The sequence below is a fragment of the Sphaeramia orbicularis genome, chromosome 6 (genome assembly GCF_902148855.1).
Source record: "Sphaeramia orbicularis chromosome 6, fSphaOr1.1, whole genome shotgun sequence".
In the NCBI taxonomy this organism is placed as follows: domain Eukaryota; kingdom Metazoa; phylum Chordata; class Actinopteri; order Kurtiformes; family Apogonidae; genus Sphaeramia; species Sphaeramia orbicularis.
The window spans coordinates 40,213,794-40,237,038 of NC_043962.1; the positions used below are offsets into that span (position 1 = coordinate 40,213,794).

The 23,245-nt window shown below is 36.5% G+C and overlaps 1 protein-coding gene across 1 annotated transcript in view; it reads right to left on the reverse strand.

Annotated features, from left to right (window-relative positions):
* Positions 1-23,245, reverse strand: part of LOC115421549 (sodium channel protein type 8 subunit alpha-like) — a 48,975-nt gene that overhangs the window by 19,163 nt on the left and 6,567 nt on the right. Inside the window, exons 6-15 of the mRNA XM_030137480.1 lie at positions 19,012-19,140; positions 10,917-11,005; positions 10,605-10,829; positions 7,520-7,583; positions 6,813-6,954; positions 6,511-6,702; positions 5,298-5,334; positions 2,338-2,579; positions 1,987-2,058; positions 1,794-1,892 (exon numbers count right to left, since the gene is read on the reverse strand). Coding sequence (XP_029993340.1) covers positions 1,794-1,892; positions 1,987-2,058; positions 2,338-2,579; positions 5,298-5,334; positions 6,511-6,702; positions 6,813-6,954; positions 7,520-7,583; positions 10,605-10,829; positions 10,917-11,005; positions 19,012-19,140 — 1,291 coding nt within the window. The remainder of the gene's footprint in view (positions 1-1,793; positions 1,893-1,986; positions 2,059-2,337; positions 2,580-5,297; positions 5,335-6,510; positions 6,703-6,812; positions 6,955-7,519; positions 7,584-10,604; positions 10,830-10,916; positions 11,006-19,011; positions 19,141-23,245) is intronic.

A 23,245-nucleotide genomic window follows, 5' to 3' on the forward strand; every position in this document is an offset into this window, starting at 1 on the left:
AAAACAACTGTGTGATGTACAGTACAGGCCAAAAGTTTGGACACACCTTCTCATTCTTTGCATTTTCTTTATTTTCATGACTATTTACATTGCAGATTCTCACTGAAGGCATCAGAACTATGAATGAACACATGTGGAATTATGTACTTAACAAAAAAGTGTGAAATAACTGAAAACATCTCATATTCTAGTTTCTTCAAAGTAGCCACCCTTAGCTCTGATGACTGCTTTGCACACCCTTGGCATTCTCTTGATGAGCTTCAAGAGGTAGTCACCTGAAATGGTTTCCTAACAGTCTTGAAGAAGTTCCCAGAGATGCTTAGCACTTGTTGGCCCTTTTGCCTTCACTCTGCGGTCCAGCTCACCCTAAACCATCTCGATTGGGTTCAGGTCCGGTGACTGTGGAGGCCAGGTCATCTGGCGCAGCACTCCATCACTCTCCTTCTTGGTCAAATATCCCTCACACAGCCTGGAGGTGTGTTTGGGGTCATTGTCCTGTTGAAACATAAATGATGGTCCAACTAAACGCAAACCGGATGGAATGGCATGTCACTTCAGGATGCTGTGGTAGCCATGCTGATTCAGGTTGCCTTCAATCTTGAATAAATCCCCAACAGCGTCACCAGCAAAGCACCCCCACACCATCACACCTCCCCCTCCATGCTTCACGGTGGGAACCAGGCATGTAGCATCCATCCGTTCACCTTTTCTGCGTCGCACAAAGACACGGCGGTTGGATCCAAAGATCTCAAATTTGGACTCATCAGACCAAAGCACAGATTTCCACTGGTCTAATGTCCATTCCTTGTGTTTCTTGGCCCAAATAAATCTTTTCTGTTTGTTGCCTCTCCTGAGCAGTGGTTTCCTAGCAGCTATTTGACCATGAAGGCCTGATTGACGCAGTCTCCTCTTAACAGTTGTTGTAGAGATGTGTCTGCTGCTAGAGCTCTGTGTGGTATTCATCTGGTCTCTAATCTGAGCTGCTGTTAATTTGCGATTTCTGAGGCTGGTGACTCAGATGAACTTATCTTCAGCATCAGAGGTGACTCTTGGTCTTCCTTTCCTGGGGCGGTCCTCATGTGAGCCAGTTTCGTTGGAGCGCTTGATGGTTTTTGCGACTGCACTTGGGGACACATTCAAAGTTTTTGAAATTTTCTAGACTGACTGACCTTCATTTCTTAAAGTAATGATGGCCACTCGTTTGTCTTTACTTAGCTGTTTGGTTCTCGCCATAATATGTATTCAAACAGTTGTCCAATAGGGCTGTCAGCTGTGCATCAACCTGACTTCTGCACAACACAACTGATGGTCCCAACCCCATCAATAAGGCAAGAAATTCCACTAAGTAACCCTGACAAGGCACAGCTATGAAGTGAAAACCATTTCAGGTGACTACCTCTTGATGCTCATCAAGAGAATGCCAAGGGTGTGCAAGGCAGTCATCAGAGCTAAGGGTGGCTACTTTGAAGAAACTAGAATATAAGAGATGTTTTCAGTTATTTCACACTTTTTTGTTAAGTACATAATTCCACATGTGTTCATTCATAGTTTTGATGCCTTCAGTGAGAATCTACAATGTAAATAGTCATGAAAATAAAGAAAATGCGAAGAATGAGAAGGTGTGTCCAAACTTTTGGCCTGTACTGTAGATCTAGGGACCCCAAATGTACAAAAATATTGCACTTGTGATTTTGATCATTCTCTGGAAACTTTGTACACGTGAATAATGTAATTGAGAAAATAATCAACACATTAATCAACTATTAAAGCTGTAGTGAGGAAATCATACTGACCATTCTGAGCACTTCGTGCAAATAAAACACGTGACTGTCAAGTGCCATGTTCAGCCATAAGACTAAGACGACGATGCTGTCAAAGATGTTCCACTTTTGCTGTAACCATGGAAACCGAGAGAAAAAACAGTTATCACCTTGGAGGCAGCCATTGGTCATCATTACTGAGTTGAAAATAAGCAAGAAGACTGACCTGGAAGAAATTGTACGGATCCATGGCTATGATTTTGAGTAACATTTCAGCTGTGTATATGGCCAAGAAAACCTGCAGGAGGTCAGAGGTCACAGTCAAAAAAACATTAAACACAGTGTATTTAGCATCATGAGTTCTCTGCTGTTAAACATTCAGTGTGTAATGTCTAACAGCCTGGCTAGAGCTCGTATTTGGTTCGTCTGCTCAGGACATTTGAGACAAAAGAAGTAAATATTTTTTCTATGACTCTGCAACACAATTTATGCAAAACATCATATGGTCTTTTTGTCACTGTCACAGTCTTGATTGATTGATTTTTAGTTTATATTTGTTTCCTGATCTGAAACTGACCAGTTCTCCAATAGCCAGCGTTGATTCAAACTCATATGTCATTGGGTAGTGAATCACAGCCATGAAGATGCAGTTGATGATGAGGGTGATGATGATCGCAAGGTCAAAGAATGGATCGTTGACAAACACGTACAGCCCCTGTTTGACCTTCTTCCAGCAGCTGCAGCAGTTCCACCTGCAGAGGAGGCGGGCGGTGGCGGAGCAACATGCAGAACGTCCACATTTTTTGTCTGTTTTAGAGTCTGAAAGGCAGCACAGCAGAAGTCTGAATCAATCAGCTGAGCAGTTAAAAAAATTACTGCTTTACCTGCTGAGAGAAAGGTTTAAGTATATGTCTTTGATATATTTTATTAATTTATTTTATTAATTTAAAATGTTTTTAACCAGGCAAAATGACTCATTGAGATTAAAAATATCTTCTGCAAGACAGCCCTGGTCAAGTCAGCAGCAACAGAATGACAGAAACTTCAGCCATACATCCACACTACAATGTACATAAACCACAAATAAAATTTAGCACTTAAAATATACATAACTCACTTCGGCGTCAGTCATTTATGTGCAATATAATAACACAATGTAATATTCAGCCAGGTTTATTACAATACAATGTCCAATAATATGTTTACATTTTCTAGTCACTTTCTCCTCCTCCATGTTCATTTATTATTATTATTATTATTATTATTATTATTAGATATGTCCTTTGTTTTGTTGTTTTTCTATTGTCATTTCTATTTAAATGTGTGTGGTTCTTTTAAATGTCCGCTTCACAATTGATCCTGTGGATTGGAATTTCGTTTCCATGTCACATGTTGAATGACAAAGAATCTTTAATAATTTAAAAGGTACTAAAAATGTCACAACAATGTTCCTCAAAAGCATCTCAAAGTGGAACCCAGTGTAATCAATCAGAGCGACATCTACATCCAGATTTAGCATTTTCCCATTCAGTTAAAATGCCTTTGAATGTATTTAACCTATAAAGACCCAAACATCCACCATCGACCAAAACCATCTACTGATCTAAAATGTTTAATACCTGTTGATCCACTAATTCTATCATTCCATGTAAAAAATGAGTGTAAAATGCAGTTTGTCATCAGATATGACCCATTTGGACGTTTAAAGGCTTCGTTCTGAACATGGAAACATCGTCATCTTCTACAACATTAATTCACCAGTAAAACCCATAGTGTTTGATAAATGCCAGTGGATGGACACACTTGGTTTATGTTCAGTTAATGAGAGATTTGACAGAAAAAGTCACTTTTTCTACAGTTTTCTAATATAATAACCCTCAACATTAATTTGAGCTTTTAGGAACATCTACATGACCAGTGAATTTAATACAGGAAAATGCATGATTCGCACAGAAAAAATGGAAAATACAGAGGGTAATATTATAATAGTGATAAATCACTTAAGAAAGGTTAAATAGAGAGAAAAATTTATTTGGGAACTGCCACAAAAGTAGCACTGGGTCTTTATGGGTTAAATAAAACCAGCTCCTTCATTTTTAGCTCCTTCTGTAGGTTTTTCCAGCCAGTGAGAACACAAAATCTAAAAGCTTTGTTTCATTTTCCTTCTATGTTTCAACTTTTGAAACACACAGAGAAAACAGATCTTGGGCCTAGAGATTATAATTATTCAAGTCATTCAGACAGATGTAAACCAGTAAATACGACAGAAGCAGAGGTAGAGTACAAATACATAAAAAACATTATGTATATCACTTTAAAAGCAAAAAAAAAAAAAAAATTAAATTAAACAAAGTCCTTCACAAAAGAGAAGAACAAAAAGTGTGCAGGAGAGATATTATGAAAATAAGACATAGTGAAAAAACAAGTTTAAAAGACTCTGAAACATAACTTAAAAATGTGCCAAAGACAATTAAACCCTACAGAGTAAAAGTAGGTTTTCTTAAAAGCCTTTATAGACTCAGACTGTCTAATTTCCTCTAATAGGCTGTTCCAGAGCTGAAGGGGTGCCACATAGAAGCTCTGTTTCCACAAAATGTAAATTTGAAACACAGTTTTTAAAAAACATAAAAAGAAATTGCAATTAATGTGCATTTCCATAATCTTGTTTGAAGTATATAATCCAGGCTCAGGTCGTCACTCATCAGCAGTATGGACGATGCTATAGTCTGCATCAGGTTAAAAGTCCAGTATGCAAGATTTAAAAGATTAAGGCAGGATTTACTAGGGTCTAACTGCAGAAATTGTATATAATATTCACAATTATGTTTTCATTAGTGTATGATCATGTCAAAATAAGAATGGTTGTGTTTTTGTTATCTAAAAAATATATCTACAGAGCTGGTCACGATGGTGTTGCACTGCAGATTTTATCCAAAGTTGATGTGTATTATTGTCACCTACTATTTGTCTGTTTGTGTCTCAACCAAAAAAGTCCAAAGTGAACAAAACAAACACTGACAAGGGCCTTTTGTGTTGTAACAGCCATAGTTCAGTTGGTTGCAATCTCTAATTTCACCACTAGATTTCATCTTTAGAATCTAATGCGTTACAGTCACATAACCAGTCAGAGTTCAAACATGATGTAACATCTGTGCTATGAATAATAATCTTTCTGAAATGTTTAATTCTTTAAATAAACATAATTAAAAGACCATTTTCTGTTTGTCCTGTGTGTATCCAGAATCTTTGATTATATAAGAATTATTTATGGTCAAAAGCAGGACGCCAGATGTCTCCTCTTACTCCTCAGTGTACGAGGAGTACTGGGGGCTTCAAGTTTCCCCATTTCTCTGTGGACATTAGATACTGGAATATGATTCCCATCAAACACACCTCAAACTGGGGGTTAAAGTCAGCAGAGAGAGATGGATTTGAAAACAGGAAGTGGAGAGAAGTGAAACTCTAACCAGTAAAGAGGGAAAAGAGCAGAGAAGAGGGACGACAGCTGGGGAGTCATGGAAAAACATATTTGTGTACCTTTATTAATGTCTTCTTCCTCTGCTCTCTGAGAGTCCTGCAGAATGGTCAATACATTTAGTTCTTTTTACTCAGACAAACATTAATCATTCATCTTTTCACACAATTGGAATATGGAAGTCTCATAACTTTTATAATGTTTATGTATTTATAAGGTGGAGACTTTAAAACAAGCCATTTTAGGCTTTCTGCCCCTCCCTGCACCTTTACTGTTTGATTATGTCTTTGATAAATGTTATGTACAGGGTGGAGAAGCAAAATTTACAATGAACATTTAGTTGTTTTTTCTCAGCAGGCACTACGTCAATTGTTTTGAAACCAAACATATACTGATGTCATAATCATACCTAACACTATTATCCATACCTTTTCAGAAACTTTTGCCCATATGAGTAATCAGGAAAGCAAACGTCAAAGAGTGTGTGATTTGCTGAATGCACTTGTCACACCAAAGGAGATTTCAAAAATAGTTGGAGTGTCCATAAAGACTGTTTATAATGTAAAGGAGAGAATGACTATGAGCAAAACTATTACGAGAAAGTCTGGAAGATACTATTAAAGAAGAATGGGAGAAGTTGTCACCCAAATATTTGAGGAACACTTGCGCAAGTTTCAGGAAGCGTGTGAAGGCAGTTATTGAGAAAGAAGGAGGACACATAGAATAAAAACATTTTCTATGATGTAAATTTTCTTGTGGCAAATAAATTCTCATGACTTTCAATAAACTAATTGGTCATACACTGTCTTTCAATCCCTTTCAATCAAAATATTGTAAATTTTGCTTCCCCACCCTGTATGTGCAAAAACATCAATAAAATCAATAATATAATAATTATCTGTGGAAAAAATTAATATGGGATTCCTGAAAAAAAACCCAAACAAACACATAAGTTACTCTTAAAGAACACATGTAAAATGAGTAAAATTAAAATCTTGTAATAGAACATTATTATAAGTTTGGTCATTTTCAGCTTCATAATGAATATCTGATAATTTTAGATAAGGTAAATATTTTTATTTTCTCAGAAAAACTATCGGAAAAAAAAGTCTCAAAGAGACAGTGAATTGGATGTTCTTGTGGAACAGGGCTTCAGGTTCTTTAAATTTATTTGTATCATATATGATTTTATTTATTGTTTGCAGAATCTACATCTGATTCAGTGTAACTTCACATGATAGAGACCGATGGAAGACAAAGAAGAAGTGAATTCACCTTGTCCTCTCTGAGCGCGCCCAGTATCTTGCTGAAGTCTTCCTGCTTCTGTTTGGCCTCAGCAATGGTTGCTTCATCCTGCTTGATGAACATCATTGCAACTGTTGCTAGAAAAAGGGCGATGAGGGCGAAGGAGATGAAGAGGGTGATGATGAAGAAGAGGAGTGTAGGTTTACCGTATGCACGCATCACCTGCAGAACATAGACAGTTACCTGCATCCCCAGTGTACTGTACTGGGACGTGTTTGTGCATTTATCAAATGTACTTGGATCAGTTTATGGAATAGGACCAGTGTGTGTACCAGCATGGCGAGGTTTTCCCAGAAGTCCATTGACAGCAGTCTAACCGCAGACATCAAGGACCAACCCAAGTTGTCGAAGTTGGTATAGCCATAGTTTGGGTTTTCACCTCCTCTCATACAGGTGTAACCCTCAGGACATCTCCTAATTACATCAACAAAATTATCATTATTAGTATTAGATGTTGACAAATATTCAAATAACCAAATAATACAAATAATAATAGATTCGAGCAGAAAAACCCAGTAACTACTAGAAAAGCACTCAGAGAGCGCAGACCTTCGCCAAGGCAGATCAGTGCCCCCCCTCGATCACCACCAAAATTTAATCATTTGTTCCTTGTGCCAGAATCAACATTTCCTGAAATTTTCATCCAAATCCGTCCATAACTTTTTGAGTTATCTTGCACACGGATAGACAGACAGACAGACAGACAGACAGACAGACAGACAGACAGACAGACGCTGGCAAAAACATAACCTCCTTGGTGGAGGTAGTTAATTGGTTCATATCACCCTGTGATGGAAATCTCTGAGAAATCAATTAATCTTAGAACTGGACGTCTAATTCAAAGAAATGTACACCTAAAGTAACTCAATCTGAAACACTGAACATCACACTCAAAGCAAAAATAATAAATCTGGAAATGAAGAATATAATTGCACAAAAAATGCAAATATATGTATTGTTTGTGTTTTTGTAAACATACCCAGCAGTAGATCTATTTCCACAAAGCAAGGGATCCAGTTGACCTGGCAGGTAGTAGTAGTTTGCTGTTAAGGAGGAGATAAAGAGAAAGGTGGTGAGATGACAAACTACTTTTGCTGCTATTTTAAAACACAGACAAGCAACAAATTAAAGGAGAAACCTGATGGAAGCGGGTGTTTTGAGGATGACCATGCTATGGATGCTATGGACTATGGATGAGTATGAAAATGATCTGAATCAAATGTTGTGGCCTTCAAACAGACTAACTGAAACACAACTGAACAATATTATAAAACAACCCACCACTCTTTTGGAAGAATGGTACTCATCCCCTAAGGATGTCAGGAGGTCCTAAAGTCCTAAAATCACTGTAGACGATTACTGAAGCTGTTCTAGTCTTCACATGATAGTGGAGTTTTGAAGCCTGATAATAGCAATTGTTTGGAAAGAGAGAAATATTTTATATATTTAAATATTTTATATATATATATATATATATATATATATATATATATATATATATATATATATATATATATATATATACACACACACACACACACACATTAGGGATGGGAAGATTATCCGATACATATCGATACGCCAACACGCGCGTGCACAATCCTAGTGCATCGGTAGACAAGCTGTGAGTGAATGTAAAGTTTGGAATGATATCGCGATGCATCGGTTACTGAATGTTTGCATCAATTAAATTCGATCCGTTCAATAGAATATATTTTTACTCTCATTTAAAAGTGTTCCTCTTTATTTGTAGAAGGTGTGGTAACTACCAACATATGTGTGTAACTCCAATATTTGTCTACCTTTTTATTTCAATTTTAATTCATTTATTTTTAATTTTCTTTCCCCTTATTTATTTATTTATTTATTTATGTGTATGTGAACTTACAAATATGCATGTGTGTATATGTGTACACATACAGTCTTCAAAATTATTCATACCCCTGCCATTTTTTGTAACTTTTTGTTTTTGTGATGAAATGAATGAGTTTTGTCAAGTTTGTTTGTGACTTATATGTGATACACAAGTGAGGAAATAAGAACAAATGATACTTGGAGAAATACTTTATTTCAGGAGTATTTTATTAGAGGATTTCCAAAAAATGCCATGTTCAAAACTATTCATACCCTAGGTTTACTAAGTCCAATGTCTTTTCTTAATAGTCAGTAGAATAGCCTTTGTTCTTGATAATGGTTCCTGTAAGTGTCCATAAGTTCTCTTCTGTCTCCTGTAGGGTTTTGGTCCACTCTTCCAGGACCAAAGCCTCTAGCTGCGTCCGGTTGGATGGTTTCCTACCCATCACGCTAGTCTTTGGCTCCCTCCACAGATTCTCCATATGATTCAGGTCAGAGCTTTGACTGGGTCATGTCCTTGAACCACTACTGCACTACCTTGATGGTATGCTTGGGGTCAGTGTCCTGCTGGGACGTCCAGTCAGGACCAATCTAGAGTTTCTCAGCAGACACTTCCACATTGTCATCCAGGATGTTGATATAATCCTCCTTTTTCATGATGCCCTGTATCTTGATGAGGTTCTCGGTGCCACTAGCAGAAAAGCAACCCCATAGAATTATGTTGCCACCACCATGCTTGATGGTTGGGGCTGTGTTCAGCTTGCGTTCTTCTCCTTGCTTCCTTCAGATGCAGTCAACATCCATGTGGCCAAACAACTCCATCTTTGTTTCATCAAATCACTGGATTGATGACCAAAAGCTTGGATCTTGGTTAAGAAGAGCTCTAGGAAATGCCAGATGAGCCTCCTGATGTTTCATCCTGTGTCATGCCATCTTCCTGTGTCTGCATCCATGGAGAACTCCTTTGTGCAATACTGGCTGGATGGTTGTCTGTGATACCTTCATACCTCGGTTATTTTGGTGGCAACATAATGCTATGGTTATAACCTATAATGCTAGGATGCTTCTCTGCTAGTGGCACTGGAAACCTCATGAAGTTACAAGGCATAATGAATTTAACATAATTATATCAATGTCCTGGATGACAGCGTGAAAGTGCTGAGAAACTCTAGACTGGTCCTGATTGGATGTCCCAGCAGGACACTGACCCCAAGCATACCACCAAGGTAGTGCAGTAGTGGTTCAAGGACATGACCCAGCCAAAGTCCTAACCTAAATCATTTAGAGGATCTGTGGAGGGAGCTAAAGACCAGAGTGATGGGTAGGAGACCATCCAACCGGACCCAGCTGGAGGCTTTGGTCCAAGAAGAGTGGACCAAAACCCCACAGGAGACAGAAGACAACTTATGGACACTTACAGGAACCATTATCAAAAAAAGGGCTACTCTACTGACTATTAAGAAAAGACTTTGGACTTAATAAACCTAGGGTATGAATAATTTTGAACATGGCGTTTTTTAGAAATCCTCTAATAAAATACTCCTGAAATAAAGTATTTCTCCAAGTATCATTTGTTCTTATTTCCTCACTTGTGTATCACATATAAGTCACAAACAAACTTGACAAAACTCATTCATTTCATCACAAAAACAAAAAGCTACAAAAAATGGCAGGGGTATGAATAATTTTGAGGACGACTGTATATGTGCGTGTGTGTGTGTGTGTGTGTGTGTGTGTGTGTGTGTGTGTGTGTAAATATATTATGTCTGGCTGTATATTAATTTAACAAAGATCCAGTACTTGGAGTGGGTAGGTGGGTGGGCAGTTGGATATGAACTGGATACAACATATTCATGTTCAAGATGTATGTTTCTTGTTGTACATTTGAAAAGTGAAAATAAAAAAGACATCGAAAAAAAGAGTTATGTTGCTTGTCACAATATTGCGACATTGGCGCTTAAAAGGGTTGAACATCTGAAATCAACATCTATGTAAAAGTGATACTGATTAAGTCATGTGATGGCTCACACCTCAAGGAGATATAGTACTTAATGATTGTTTTCCCTTTCATTTGTCATTTATGAATAATTCACCATCTGGATGAAATTACTGAATAATATACTGAAATGGAAATCTGACTGTAAACACAAAATTAAAGACATCAGTAAAAATGATCAATTTTGCTGGTCTAAATATTCTGTTCTCCATACCTTTATTATCTCTGTATGATTTGAAGTCAAAAGATTGGTCGTCATCTTCAATGTAGTCACTGAGATTCCGCGGTGGCAGTGATATGATACACTTATTCCTCAGGCTTCCCATGAAGGCTTGCAGGCCAGTCATTGCGATGATGGTTACAAAAAACAATATAAGGATGAAGACATCTGTCAGCTTCTTCAGAAACTGCAAGACTGTTCCAATCGTCTTCTTCAGATCTGATGATGATAATAAGGAGTGGGTTTTTAAAACATACTGGTGAGACAGACGGGGTTTAGAAATCACTGAACCATGTACACACTCACCACAGACTAGTGGGATAATCTTCAGTATTCGAGGAGCGCTCACAGTAGGAAACATACGCAGATCAAAATGAAACACTAGATTCGCCAATCTGAAACACAAAGAGACCTTCATTCTCAGATGTTCATAAACAGTGGTGAGATGATGTGGTGTGTAAAGACCAGTTCACATCAAGGATTTACAACAAAACCAATCTGCTCCCAAACACTGTCAGCTGAGATCGTAGCAGTGTAAAGGGACTCTTTTCAGCTTTACTAACTTAACCCTTTAACCCCTGAGACATAATTTCAGGTAAACGTGCTGCTATAAGTGTCATAAAAGCTACTGTGAGTATGTGCTTGTGTTCCTTTTCTTCAGTGGTTTTGTTTTACTGTTTTAGAGTCAAAACAGGGCGGAATAACAGAAAAAGATGAAGAGAGGAATTAAAGTTTGACAGGTTTTTACTAAATAAGGCATTCAGAATGTACATCAATAAGAGATTTAGGATGTTTAATATGAACTGTGAACTGAAACACGCTGAACAATAACTAGTATTTGAATTTGGGCCCAGTAGTTTTTGTTTTGGGGTCCTTTTTTTCTAAATCAGTCCAGCTTTTTTTGGCGCCTGGTTGAACTCCAAAAAGCAGTTACATGATCAAAACTCAGTAAAAATGAAGTAAAAAAAAATACTGCCTATTTTTACAGTCGGTCTCACTGGTCTGTGTTTTACCCCCCATGTCACAGGTGGTGGGGTGCGCACTGAGCATGCTCGGGTGTCTATGGAAAGCATGAGGTCTATTTTGAAAATTTTCTTATTGAGCAAACAGTTGAATTTTTAGTGATTTAGTGATTTATTCCGAACATGCAATGAAATTTAACATATATGCACTTGCTAAACATACATAATAATACAAATATCAAGAATCATAACAATCTTCGTCAGACGAAAAGCACAATAATTCCACTTACATGCCCGAAAAGGGGTGGGAAGAAGTATAACTTATTTAATTCCACCCCCTCTCCCTACAATATTATTCATAATGTATGTCCCTCTTCCTTTTACATTACTCTTCTATATTTATATATCTATTCACAGACACACACACACACACACACTCATTCATCCATATACACATATATATGTTTATACATATACACACATACAAATACACATATAAATCTTTTACCAATGCCTTTCTCAGTTGTGCTAGCTAATAAATAAACAAATAATAACTAACTCAAGGAAGGAAATATATACATAAACAACAGTGAACATATGGTGACAATTAATAACCCTCTTCCCTATATCTTGCGAAAAACATGTTCTTATAAGTGTTTTTGAATTGTCTTATGTTTGAACATTCCTTGTGCTCCTCCCTCAATCTATTCCATACTTTAACGCCACACACACATATGCTAAAACTTTTCCTAGTAGTCCACACCCTCTGAATTTTGAAAATTTAAAATAAATTATACATTCAGAACGAGTGCCACAAACACATCAGTGGTTAAAAGGTTAAGGAACCAGTCAAATGCATGCTTTTCCTCAGTATTTGTTGGCTTTAGGTCACCTGTAACCACAAAGTGCAGCAAAAACATCATCTGGTAAAACCTTGTGTCAATAATCCAGCTTTTCTCTTCTCATTAGAACTGACTCCAACTCTAAACAACAGAAAGCATATTCCTATCACTGTCCTCATTCATGTTGTAAAGCACTACAAATTATGTGAAGTTACTACATAGCTTGAAAAGTTGGAAGTTAAGAGAGTTGTTGTCTTGTTTTGTCTTGTTACACTGGTCTGAACTGGCAGCTTCCAGTTTTATTGTTTTATTGTTTATACAGATCCCCATTAATTTCCATTATAGTGGTAGCTACTCTTCCTGGGGTCTGTTAAAATACAAATACAGTTACAAAATACAAGTTTACAATTCATCATTATCATCAGCCTGCTGAACATTTTATCTCAACAAATAAACCTAAAAACATTTAAACTTTTATCTTTACAGCAACTTGGATTGCGAGAGTCAAAACAATTCTTTGCATTACTGTATTTCCTTGAGTAGTTCCTGTTTGACTGTTTTTTTGAAAAAATATAAGCTTTTAATGTGTTTGATGCATGGAGGTTCTAGAGTCTAGAATCTAGACAGATTTCACAGTTCTAGTTCAGTTATCTGTGCATCAGTTGCATCCATGTGTCTCCCCCTACTTTCCCCCTTCTCCCCCAGTCTCTTTCTATCTCTCTCTCTTTTTGTCCTCCTTTACCCTCTCTCTTTTACCCCAACTGGTCAAGGCAGACGTCCATCCTCCAGGAGTCTGGGTCTGCTCCAGGTTTCGGCTGTTAAAAGGAAGTTTTTCCTTCCACTGTCACCAGTCACAAGTGTTTCCTCCTGGAGGATTCTGTTGGGTTTCTGTAAATTGGCTTAGAGTCTGGTTTCAATCGACTCGATATGTGAAGTGTCATAAGATAAATTTTGTTATGATTTGGCGTTATATAAATAAAATTTGATTGAGTGATTGATTGATCGATTGACTTGTTGAAAATAACTTATATAATAGACTGGAGGCCCTGTAAAAGAGAGAATTTTTCAACTGATTCGTTTTTGGTTCGGGATGTTCCAGGTGACCCATGGTAACCTGTCTGGTGCCACGATTATGTTGTAGACCTCTATGCCTTGTTCTGTCGGTAAGAAAGTCAGGTTTCGCATTCACAATATACTGTAAAAAAAACCCATAAAAAAACGATAATATTCCGCCAGCTGGGGTGCCAAAAAAAATACTGTTAAATAACGGAAAATAACCATCTCATAAAAATACGGTAATTTTCCATAATTAAAATACAGTTTTTTATCCTATCTTTACATGGGATTTTCCTTTTTTTTTTTTTTACTTTTTAATGTTTAATAAAGAATATTTACATGTATTGAAACAAAAAATTACCTATAAATATACAGGGTGGGGAAGCAAAATTTACAATGAACATTTAGTTGTTTTTTCTCAGCAGGCACTACGTCAATTGTTTTGAAACCAAACATATATTGATGTCATAATCATACCTAACACTATTATCCATACCTTTTCAGAAACTTTTGCCCATATGAGTAATCAGGAAAGCAAACGTCAAAGAGTGTGTGATTTGCTGAATGCACTCGTCACACCAAAGGAGATTTCAAAAATAGTTGGAGTGTCGATAAAGACTGTTTATAATGGAAAGAAGAGAATGACTATGAGCAAAACTATTACGAGAAAGTCTGGAAGATACTATTAAAGAAGAATGGGAGAAGTTGACACCCGAATATTTGAGGAACACTTGCGCAAGTTTCAGGAAGTGTGTGAAGGCAGTTATTGAGAAAGAAGGAGGACACAGAAAAAAAACATTTTCTATTATGTAAATTTTCTTGTGGCAAATAAATTCTCATGACTTTCAATAAACTAATTGGTCATACACTGTCTTTCAATCCCTGCCTCAAAATATTGTAAATTTTGCTTCCCCACCCTGTGTATATAAATAATTTTCAGTGAGACTAAGTTGTACAATCCACTGATAAAAACTGCATTTTGACAGTTTATCAGTGCTTATACATGTTATACATTCACAAAAATACATTTATTCAACATTTTTGTTGTGAAACCTCCCATAATCACACAAGATATTTGTCAATTAACAAACAAGTCTTGTTAAACTTACAGAACAAATACTTCTTTTACGGTTAATTGTTAGTAATTTTATCTCATTTTATTATTTTTTTCCAATACTAAACTTTAAATTAACAGTTTAATCTCATGAATAGAAAATAAATATTTGTTAAATTACGATACATTTGCAAATGTATTTTAACTGTATTTTTCTGTGAAAAAAGAAAAAAATTATTTTAAAAAACGGAAATTTTATGGTTATTCACAATTACAGTTTTTTCACGTTATTTTACGTTTGACATGTAAAATTACAGTCTATTTTTGTAATTTCATTGATGTTTTCCTGTATCTTAAAATTACAGGAAAAATCTGTAAAATAAACAGTGAAAATTCTGTTATATTACAGATTTTTTTTTTTACAGTGTAGCACTCCTCATCAGAAGGAGGAGGTTAAATTGAATTTTGTTTCAACAGTCAACCATGATAGACTACAATGCATTTTTGCAATGTTTGTTCTGAAGGAACATTTAAGAGCCAATCTAACTGCTCTATTTTGGACCAGTTGAATTTTTCTAAATTCTGTTTTTGCTGCACAGGACAACTCAGCCATGCAATAACTTAAATGTGACAGAACCAATGCCTGACTCACTTGACCTCTAGTTGATACAAACAGATATGGAGCTGCCTTTCTTACTAATGAAATTCCCCACCCTATTTTTGTTACAGCTGAATCACTATGATCAGACCATGACAGTTGACAATCTATAATTACACCTATAACTTCACTTTACTGATCTGCTCTGTTGGGATTCCATCTATAGACAGATTGAGAGATGAGTCACTTGCACATTTTTTCCCCGATTAAAATACATATTGTCTTGGATATATTCAGGATTAGTTTGTTTTCTTTAATCCAGTTTGATACATATTTTATTTCTTCACTTAATATTTCATTTATCTCTAGTGTTTTCAAATTGGAACTTTACAAGTTTTCGCTCCTCTTATGTGAAATCTTTAGTCTGAACTGGACTTTAAAGACGGTGATGTGACAGATCTGTGTTTATAGCATCCATATACATCACTCTATACTGATGATGACACTCTTTTGTTGACTGGATGTGTGACAGTTGAGTTCAGATATCACTCTTTGCTGATGATAACATTCTTTTGGAAACACATGCATCCATTTTTACTATCTGATTAAATTTTTTCAGCATCTACATATCTTTCCCTGATTTATCATGTGACTTTCATGTGACTCTTTCTTACCAGCCGTTAATTTAAAGTGGACAATAAATCATAACCTAGTCTATTGTTATTTTTTAATAAAAGTTGTTAAATTCTGGTAATTCTGCTTTTCAGTATTGATTACATTCACAGACAAATAAGATTGACCTGGCAGACAAATAACATCTTGAATAAACAGGAACGTTTCATTCAATGATAAATCACATTCATTTTAATCCAGCATCCTGTTAAACAATTGAGGGAACATTTATGCATTTATTTTCCTGAAACTAGTGTGTATGACTGCTATTAGCTAAACTTACAGGACCATCCTTGACAAACTTAGTAAAGAATTGGTTATCTTAGCTACAATTGGTTATGTGAATAAAACCCTGTTAACATGGTACTAATATCATCTGTGAACTTCTGGTAATTTGAAATAATTGAAAAAGTCATCAGTGATCTTAAAAAACAAATCGGCCAAGTCTGTAATAAAAAGTAAAAATGTATCACAAATGATCTTTCCTATTTCAGCAAACACAGAGGTCATGTGATGATATTAGTCCTGTATAAAATGACATCTCTGTAATTTGGGGGGATATGCAACATCTTTTCACATTTATTCAGCCTATTTTATGGTTGAGGATGATCAAAGCTGTGCTGACTATGATAAACCAAAGTTTTAAAAGTGTTTTAGGAAGAAATTTTAAAAAAATGAGACTCATGTTGCAATATAGCATGGATATCCATACTTCAGAAACGCAACATCTACAAAGATGGATGGATGAAAAGCAGGACAGTTACAGTACAGAAGATTTTTCTGTCTTTGATGTGATTCTTCACATCAGAACTGAGGAATAACTGTCAATAAATTTGAGTAAAAAAACAGACTTTGAAAGCAGCACATGAAAAACAGAGGCTAGGGGTTCATTTTCTGTTCCAATGGGGCTTGAGTTGACTGAACAGGAATGAGTGAAGGCCACACTTTCTCAATCACACACTCCCTACAGAGAAAAATAAACTCCACTTGTGTCACAAAAGGTTAAGGGAGCAATACTTGGACTCACACTTTTTTTCAGCCTGAACTGCATCTATCCATCCACCCATCCATCCATCCAACCATCCATCCATCCATCCATCAGCTCCCCCTGATAAGGTTTAACTGTTAATGACATGTTTTCATAGGAGATAGTGATCTTCTGTTCTGAGGAGAAATCTTTGCTTTCCTGAAGAATAAGCAAAAGCATGTGTTTTTTGGCTGTGTACCATTGGTGATATTCTACATGTTTATACAGTATGTTCTTACGCAATCACTTGTTATGTTTTTGTCTAAAAAAGAAGTAGTACCCTTCCTTTGACCCTTTGAAAAAAAAACAGAGGATAGTTGGAGCTCTTATTTAAAAAGTTTGTGTGCTGTTGTAACCTGGAGATGTGTGTGATTTTCTTTTCCGTTCTCAGTCTCTTGAGTGTTCGCCATGTCCCTCTTTTCCTGCTCTGTCATCTAGGATGGATGGTAGTTTAGTAGAAACTCTTTCAGTGATGGATTCTGTTATTTTAGTGACCTTGGGTTGAATGATTTTTTTTGTAAAATTGCTCTCTCTCATTTTGGGTATGCATGTGTGAGAGGAGTGGGAAAAGTGATTCTCCTAAAGGGACTGTATGTAGTATCTGTACTTTCAAATATGTAGTAATATTAATATATAAACTCTCAACATCAGGCAGAAGTCAAGTACCAGAACAGACAATGGACCAAAACCACCAACAAATCAACACTATGTATCCACATACTGTGTCAGTCACTGAATAAAGTATAAAACTCATTATTTACACATATCTGTATTATGGTATCATCAAGTTTTCATCTTCAAACTAAGACTCATATGCGATTATTTTGACAGTCGATCAAAGTTACACTGTGTCTTATAATCCTTAGATAGTTTACATTACAGTCTCTGTTTGCTTAGCTCTGTTTCTCGACAGAAAACAGACACAGTAAAACCACACAGACCTCTGTTTTCTGTACGGTTTGTGTTGTATAGCTGAACTAAAGATCTGTTTGGAATCGAACAAATAAGGTGAGAACTGTCACAGTTTAACCGCAAACCAACAAATGACCAATTTAGCAAAGATATTACCATCACATAACAACTTTTTACCTTCATAAGGCACAAAATACAAGTCGCCATGTTGAAGAAACACCGCCATTTCAGCATCAAATTCCATTCTTTTATTTAGAGCTGTGGTGAAAACAACAACAGTGCTTCTAGTGTTTATCACTTTGTCACTTTCATTGACACTAAAAGTTGTCTAGTCACTTTCTGATGCTTTAGTCAAACAGCATTCACACAGCACTTCTGTTATGGGAATATTTCACCTTTATTCCAGAACGATGTCTGTGTAAACAAAATGGTGGGATCATTTGGTCCTACCATTATTGCGGCTTTGTAACACCTCTGGAGGTAGTAACAGAGTTGTGAAGGTGGAATCATGATTCCGGAATGCTACATTAAAGGAACACCTCTCGTTCCGCACCCAAGGTATTGTTTTGATAATGTATTGCATGTGCGACCCCCGCGCCGGGGGGGATTTAAAAATGAGTGCAGGCCGTGTACAGTAAACAAACATATCAACACGACCAGAAAGATGTCGAGCTGGGGAGACGCCGAGATCCACAAGCTGTCGTCACTTCAGGCGGAGGACTCTATCCATGCTAATATTTGTGGAACAGTGAAAGACGGGCCAACTCTGGAGAGGTTAGCAACACCGTTATGCTCGGGGTATTTCCGATGCGAAACTTATATGTCACACTATGATGCACTGTGTCACCGCCCCTTTGATTCCGAAACGCAGGTCCACTGTGTAAAAGTCCAGCCTGTCTCTCCTCTGTTACTCTTTTGACTTAGCTGTGGAAATCGATCAATAGTGGAAAAAAGGTGGGATCGTCATCTCACCTTTCTTTCGGGATCTCTGTGTAAAAGTGTCTACAGTCCCTGTGATATTAGTTTTCTTCACTATGGGAGATCAGCAAAGTGACTCATTACTCCCTCTAGTGGTCACATAAATATGTTGAACTGTCAGAATGAATATATTCAGTTCAAATCTATAAAGTCCAATACTGTGTCTTTGGCAGAACTTCATAGCTCCATATTCTCAACACTCTAATGATAATTTCAGGTAAATTTCTAATAATTGAAAGTTGAAATATTACATATAGCATCTATGAACGGATGTATATCAGGCGTGTGGTTGTTTGTTACCCCATGATGATGATGATCATATCCAGCCAGTTCCAGGGGTCTCTGATGTAGGTGAAGCTTCCCACACAGAAGCCTCTGGACATGATTTTAATCAAGGCTTCAAGTATGAAGAGTCCCACGAACACATGTCTATTCAAGACAGGAGAAAAACAGCACTTTAAAACATAAGATAAAATCAACCATAGTCGTCAGGCTGGTAACATACATCATATTCAACTAAGTTTTTTGTCAGAACTGATCCAGTGAAAATATATTAGGTTTTTTAGAAACACCTAAAAACACAAAGCAGGTCAGTAATAAATGCTGACTGAATGAACGTATCAGCAGATCAGTGTTAAAGGAATTACACTGTCACTGTCCATGTAACCTGCATGTCTGTATTATATTTACCACCTATGCAGATGTATCAAAAAAAAAAGAGAAATACAAATATAGAGACTGTTATCATTTATCACAGAAAATTTTAAAACAAGTGAGATTTTTTTGTTTGTTTTTTTCAGAGAAATGTACTGTCAGTGAAGTATGAACCACAAATGTGAGCAATGCAACAAATAGTGAAAACAGTCTTCACAAACTTGTTCGCTCTGAAGGACAGATGTCAGGTTAACTGGCACAGATAGGCCATTTTTTGGCTCCAGTACCAATACTGATAACTGAACCTGGCTCTAATAGTGGCTGAGGGCTGATATCTGGCTCCTGAACTACACAGATATTATACTTAGGTACTCGTTACTTGGACTTAGATGTTGAGTTCAGTGATTATCCAGTTTCCAATTATCCACTTGGCCAAGTTCTAATTGTATTTTGGCCTTTAATCTCTATTGGTGGACCTATACTGTGCATTTTCTAAATGACAAATGAGAAATTCCAGGACTTTTTCACTCTTAAAGACATAGAACAATTTTCAGGGCAACTTCCAAATTATGTTTTCTTGACAGTTAACTTTTCCGAAGTTATTTATTATTTTATGCTTTCATACTGTTATTCTGTGCATTTTGCATTTTTCAGTGAAAAGAAAACATTTCTATATTTAATTTTGTACCCCACCCCTTGAAGGGGAGGCAAGGAGGAATTCAGTCTTTCTTTCTTTCTTGCTTTCTTTCTTTCTTTACACTCTGGCAGCAAAAGTATTTGATTTAAAGTATTGTGTTTATAGCCTGGCAGTGACCCAGAATAGACGTCACTACATTTTGGGAAAAGATGGTCAAAGTTCAAATTTTTTTAATAAATTTTTTAAAATCTTGTTTTCTTCTCCCATTTACATATAATGGGGGAAATTTCAAATGTCTATGAAAACATCAATTTTGTTTCAATTTACTTCAAACTTGGCACATATATAGAGACAAGTGATATGCTGACATCAGCACACGCATAGACATGATGACATCAGCCGGATCAATGCCACAATAAGCTACAATATGTACAAGGGGCGGGGTTTGTTGTGCCTTGAACCAATAGTTGATCATGTAGATGTTCATGAAGGCTCAAAAGTTATATATCAGATCAGAGAAAACTGAAGAAAAATAGATTTTTTCAACAAGGTACATCATGAACTGAACTGAAAAACAATTACTGTCATTTGTGAAAACTACATGGGTTTTACTGGTGTTGCAGAAGATGATGGTGTTTTCACATTCACTTTGGAGCCTCTGAATGTCCAAATGTGTCAGATCTGATGACCATGAAAAGCTTCATCATTTTACCTGAATTATTCCAATGTATTGGTAGGATTAGTGGGTTAGAAGTTATTAAACATTTTAGACCAGTACATGCTTTTGTGCGCTGGTGGCTGGTTAGGTCTTTGAGGGTTAAACCTTAAGAATATCTTCTTTTTCGTTTGATGCTCAAGGCGATAACACTCCCTCACTTTTATAGTAAGTTATTCTTTCTGATCCCACATCCTGTGCATGTGAGCCGCAGATGCACTGGCTGGAAGTGGTTGCAGTAATCCCAGAAGTCTTCAGACACACCCTGATGCACTGGGCACTGCACATGAGCCACATGCATCCCAGAATGTAGAAAATAACACCCCTTTGTCTGCGTTTCCTATGAAGACAGCTTTATCCTCTGTGGATGTCTCAGAGGACACACAGACTCTGTGTGTGTTTGGCCTCAATGGGATACTTGACTTAAAAACCCAGCTTTCTGTTGTGACTCACATGTCTGCTATTTCCTCCTTCTCTTTTTCATTGTGGTTTGTTTTTTATATAATGTTGCGCAAGTGCTCTGTATGTGGTCGACATAAACATGTACGAGAACAAGATTGAGTAAGACTGTTTCGGTAAAATGAGGACATTTGGATCAGTTGGGCGTCTTTACAAAGATAATGGACTTACAAATGTATAGTCCTGTGCCTATTTTATTTTGTTTCACATACAATAAACACCAATCACATGAAAGAGTCATCATTTTAATATGTATGGCAGGAGTTTTTTCAGGTTTTTTCTCAGTATTTTTACAGACAAACTTCTAAAGTTTTTCATGATTGTGGATCAGTAATATAATTTTCTATGACTGTTTCTAACTGTTAGTACATGAACTAAAGTACACTTTAATGAATCTATGTAAATAAATGAAAAAAATTTCTTTTTTTTTTTTAAAATTTGTTAATTGTCAGTTATTTTCATATTCAGCTGAAAAAATTATGAAACAATAAGGTTTTTTCTATGGATTCTAGTCATATGGGTGAAAAATTAAGCAAAAAAAAAAAAGCATAGTTTTAGTAAAATTACAACAGCAAAAAGCCATGAGATCTACTCAATTTTGACATTTCTCTTCAGAGCCTATATCCAACAGCTCTTTTTCATTACATCCCAAAACATCTGCATTAGTGCTGGCCAGGCCTTAGATGAGAAGACAACTATCTCCTGGACGTGTCCTGACTTTTGGCTGTAACACACATTATTGGACAAAAAGCAGGACCCTTGAATCTAAAAGAGATAATTCAGTGAGACACATGCTGATAAAAAAAAGTCCTGAGAAAATATACACCGTGAGAAAACTTCTCTTTCGAGATGACAGCTGATTAGTGAGTTATTACTAATGCCTTCTTCTCATAGACTGGGGTTCAGTTTGTATTCTTTGAATGGGATCTACTTAAATATACACTGTAACACCGGGCTTCCAAAACAACAGAATACACAGTTCACCTCAGATCTACTGCTTCTGTTATATGAAAACCCAATACATACATGTAAATGTGTGGCGATCATGTTATTTATGTATTTTTTTGATCTGTGTTGCTCACTGCTCATATAGGTTAAGCATGTGGGACTGTTTTTATAGTATGTGTTGAAGAGGACACTTACAGGTCCATAAGGGGTAACAGACAGCAGCGATCCATGGTTTCAGTGTTTACATGGACCCCATATGATGATGTCGTGCATAAATACGATCACTGCTGTGCTTGTCTTTAGCCAACTGGTATCTGTCCATCAAAGATTTGTCATCGTGAAATCAACTGATACCTCGGTAAATGTAGTATCTTACTCATTCACATTGCATTTGGCAACATATATTTACACTGTCATTCATAATAATAATGATAATGACAATAAGTGCTAAATAATAAACAATGTTACAGGGAATAAATTACATTTTGAAAATTGTGGAATATTTGAAAGGTGGGAATCTCTCTCTCTCTCTCTCTCTCTCTCTCTCTCTCTCTCTCTCTCTCTCTCTCTATCTATCTATCTATCTATCTATCTATCTATCTATCTATATCTATATAGGAATAGGATTAGATCCAGCCACCATGAAACATTCACACACATTCATACACCAGTGTGAGTGACACTGGAGGTAAGGTGGGTGAAGTGTCTTGCCCAAGGACACAATGACACATGACTAGGACAGCCGGGATTCGAACCCCCAGCTCTTCAGTTATTGAACAACCCGCTCTACCTGAGCCACAGCCGTCCACACTTATATATATAGGTGTGTGTCTGTGTGTATCTATTTATTCATTGTAATGTAATGCCCGGTATCGATGCACTACACTTGTATTCTTAATACACAACAGGAAGCAGTGTTTAAGCAAAACAAAACTGTGCATTTCTTAAAAAGTAAAGTAAAAAAATAAAAAATATTCACCACAAGTTTAAGTTCTGGTCTGTAAAAAAAAGCACAATAAATAAATAAAACAAACTGATTTATATCACTTTAGCTGAATTTGTTGAATTTGAGAAGAATGTGGTGGTGGTGATTTGTTTTTACAAGTACAGTTTTAGATCCA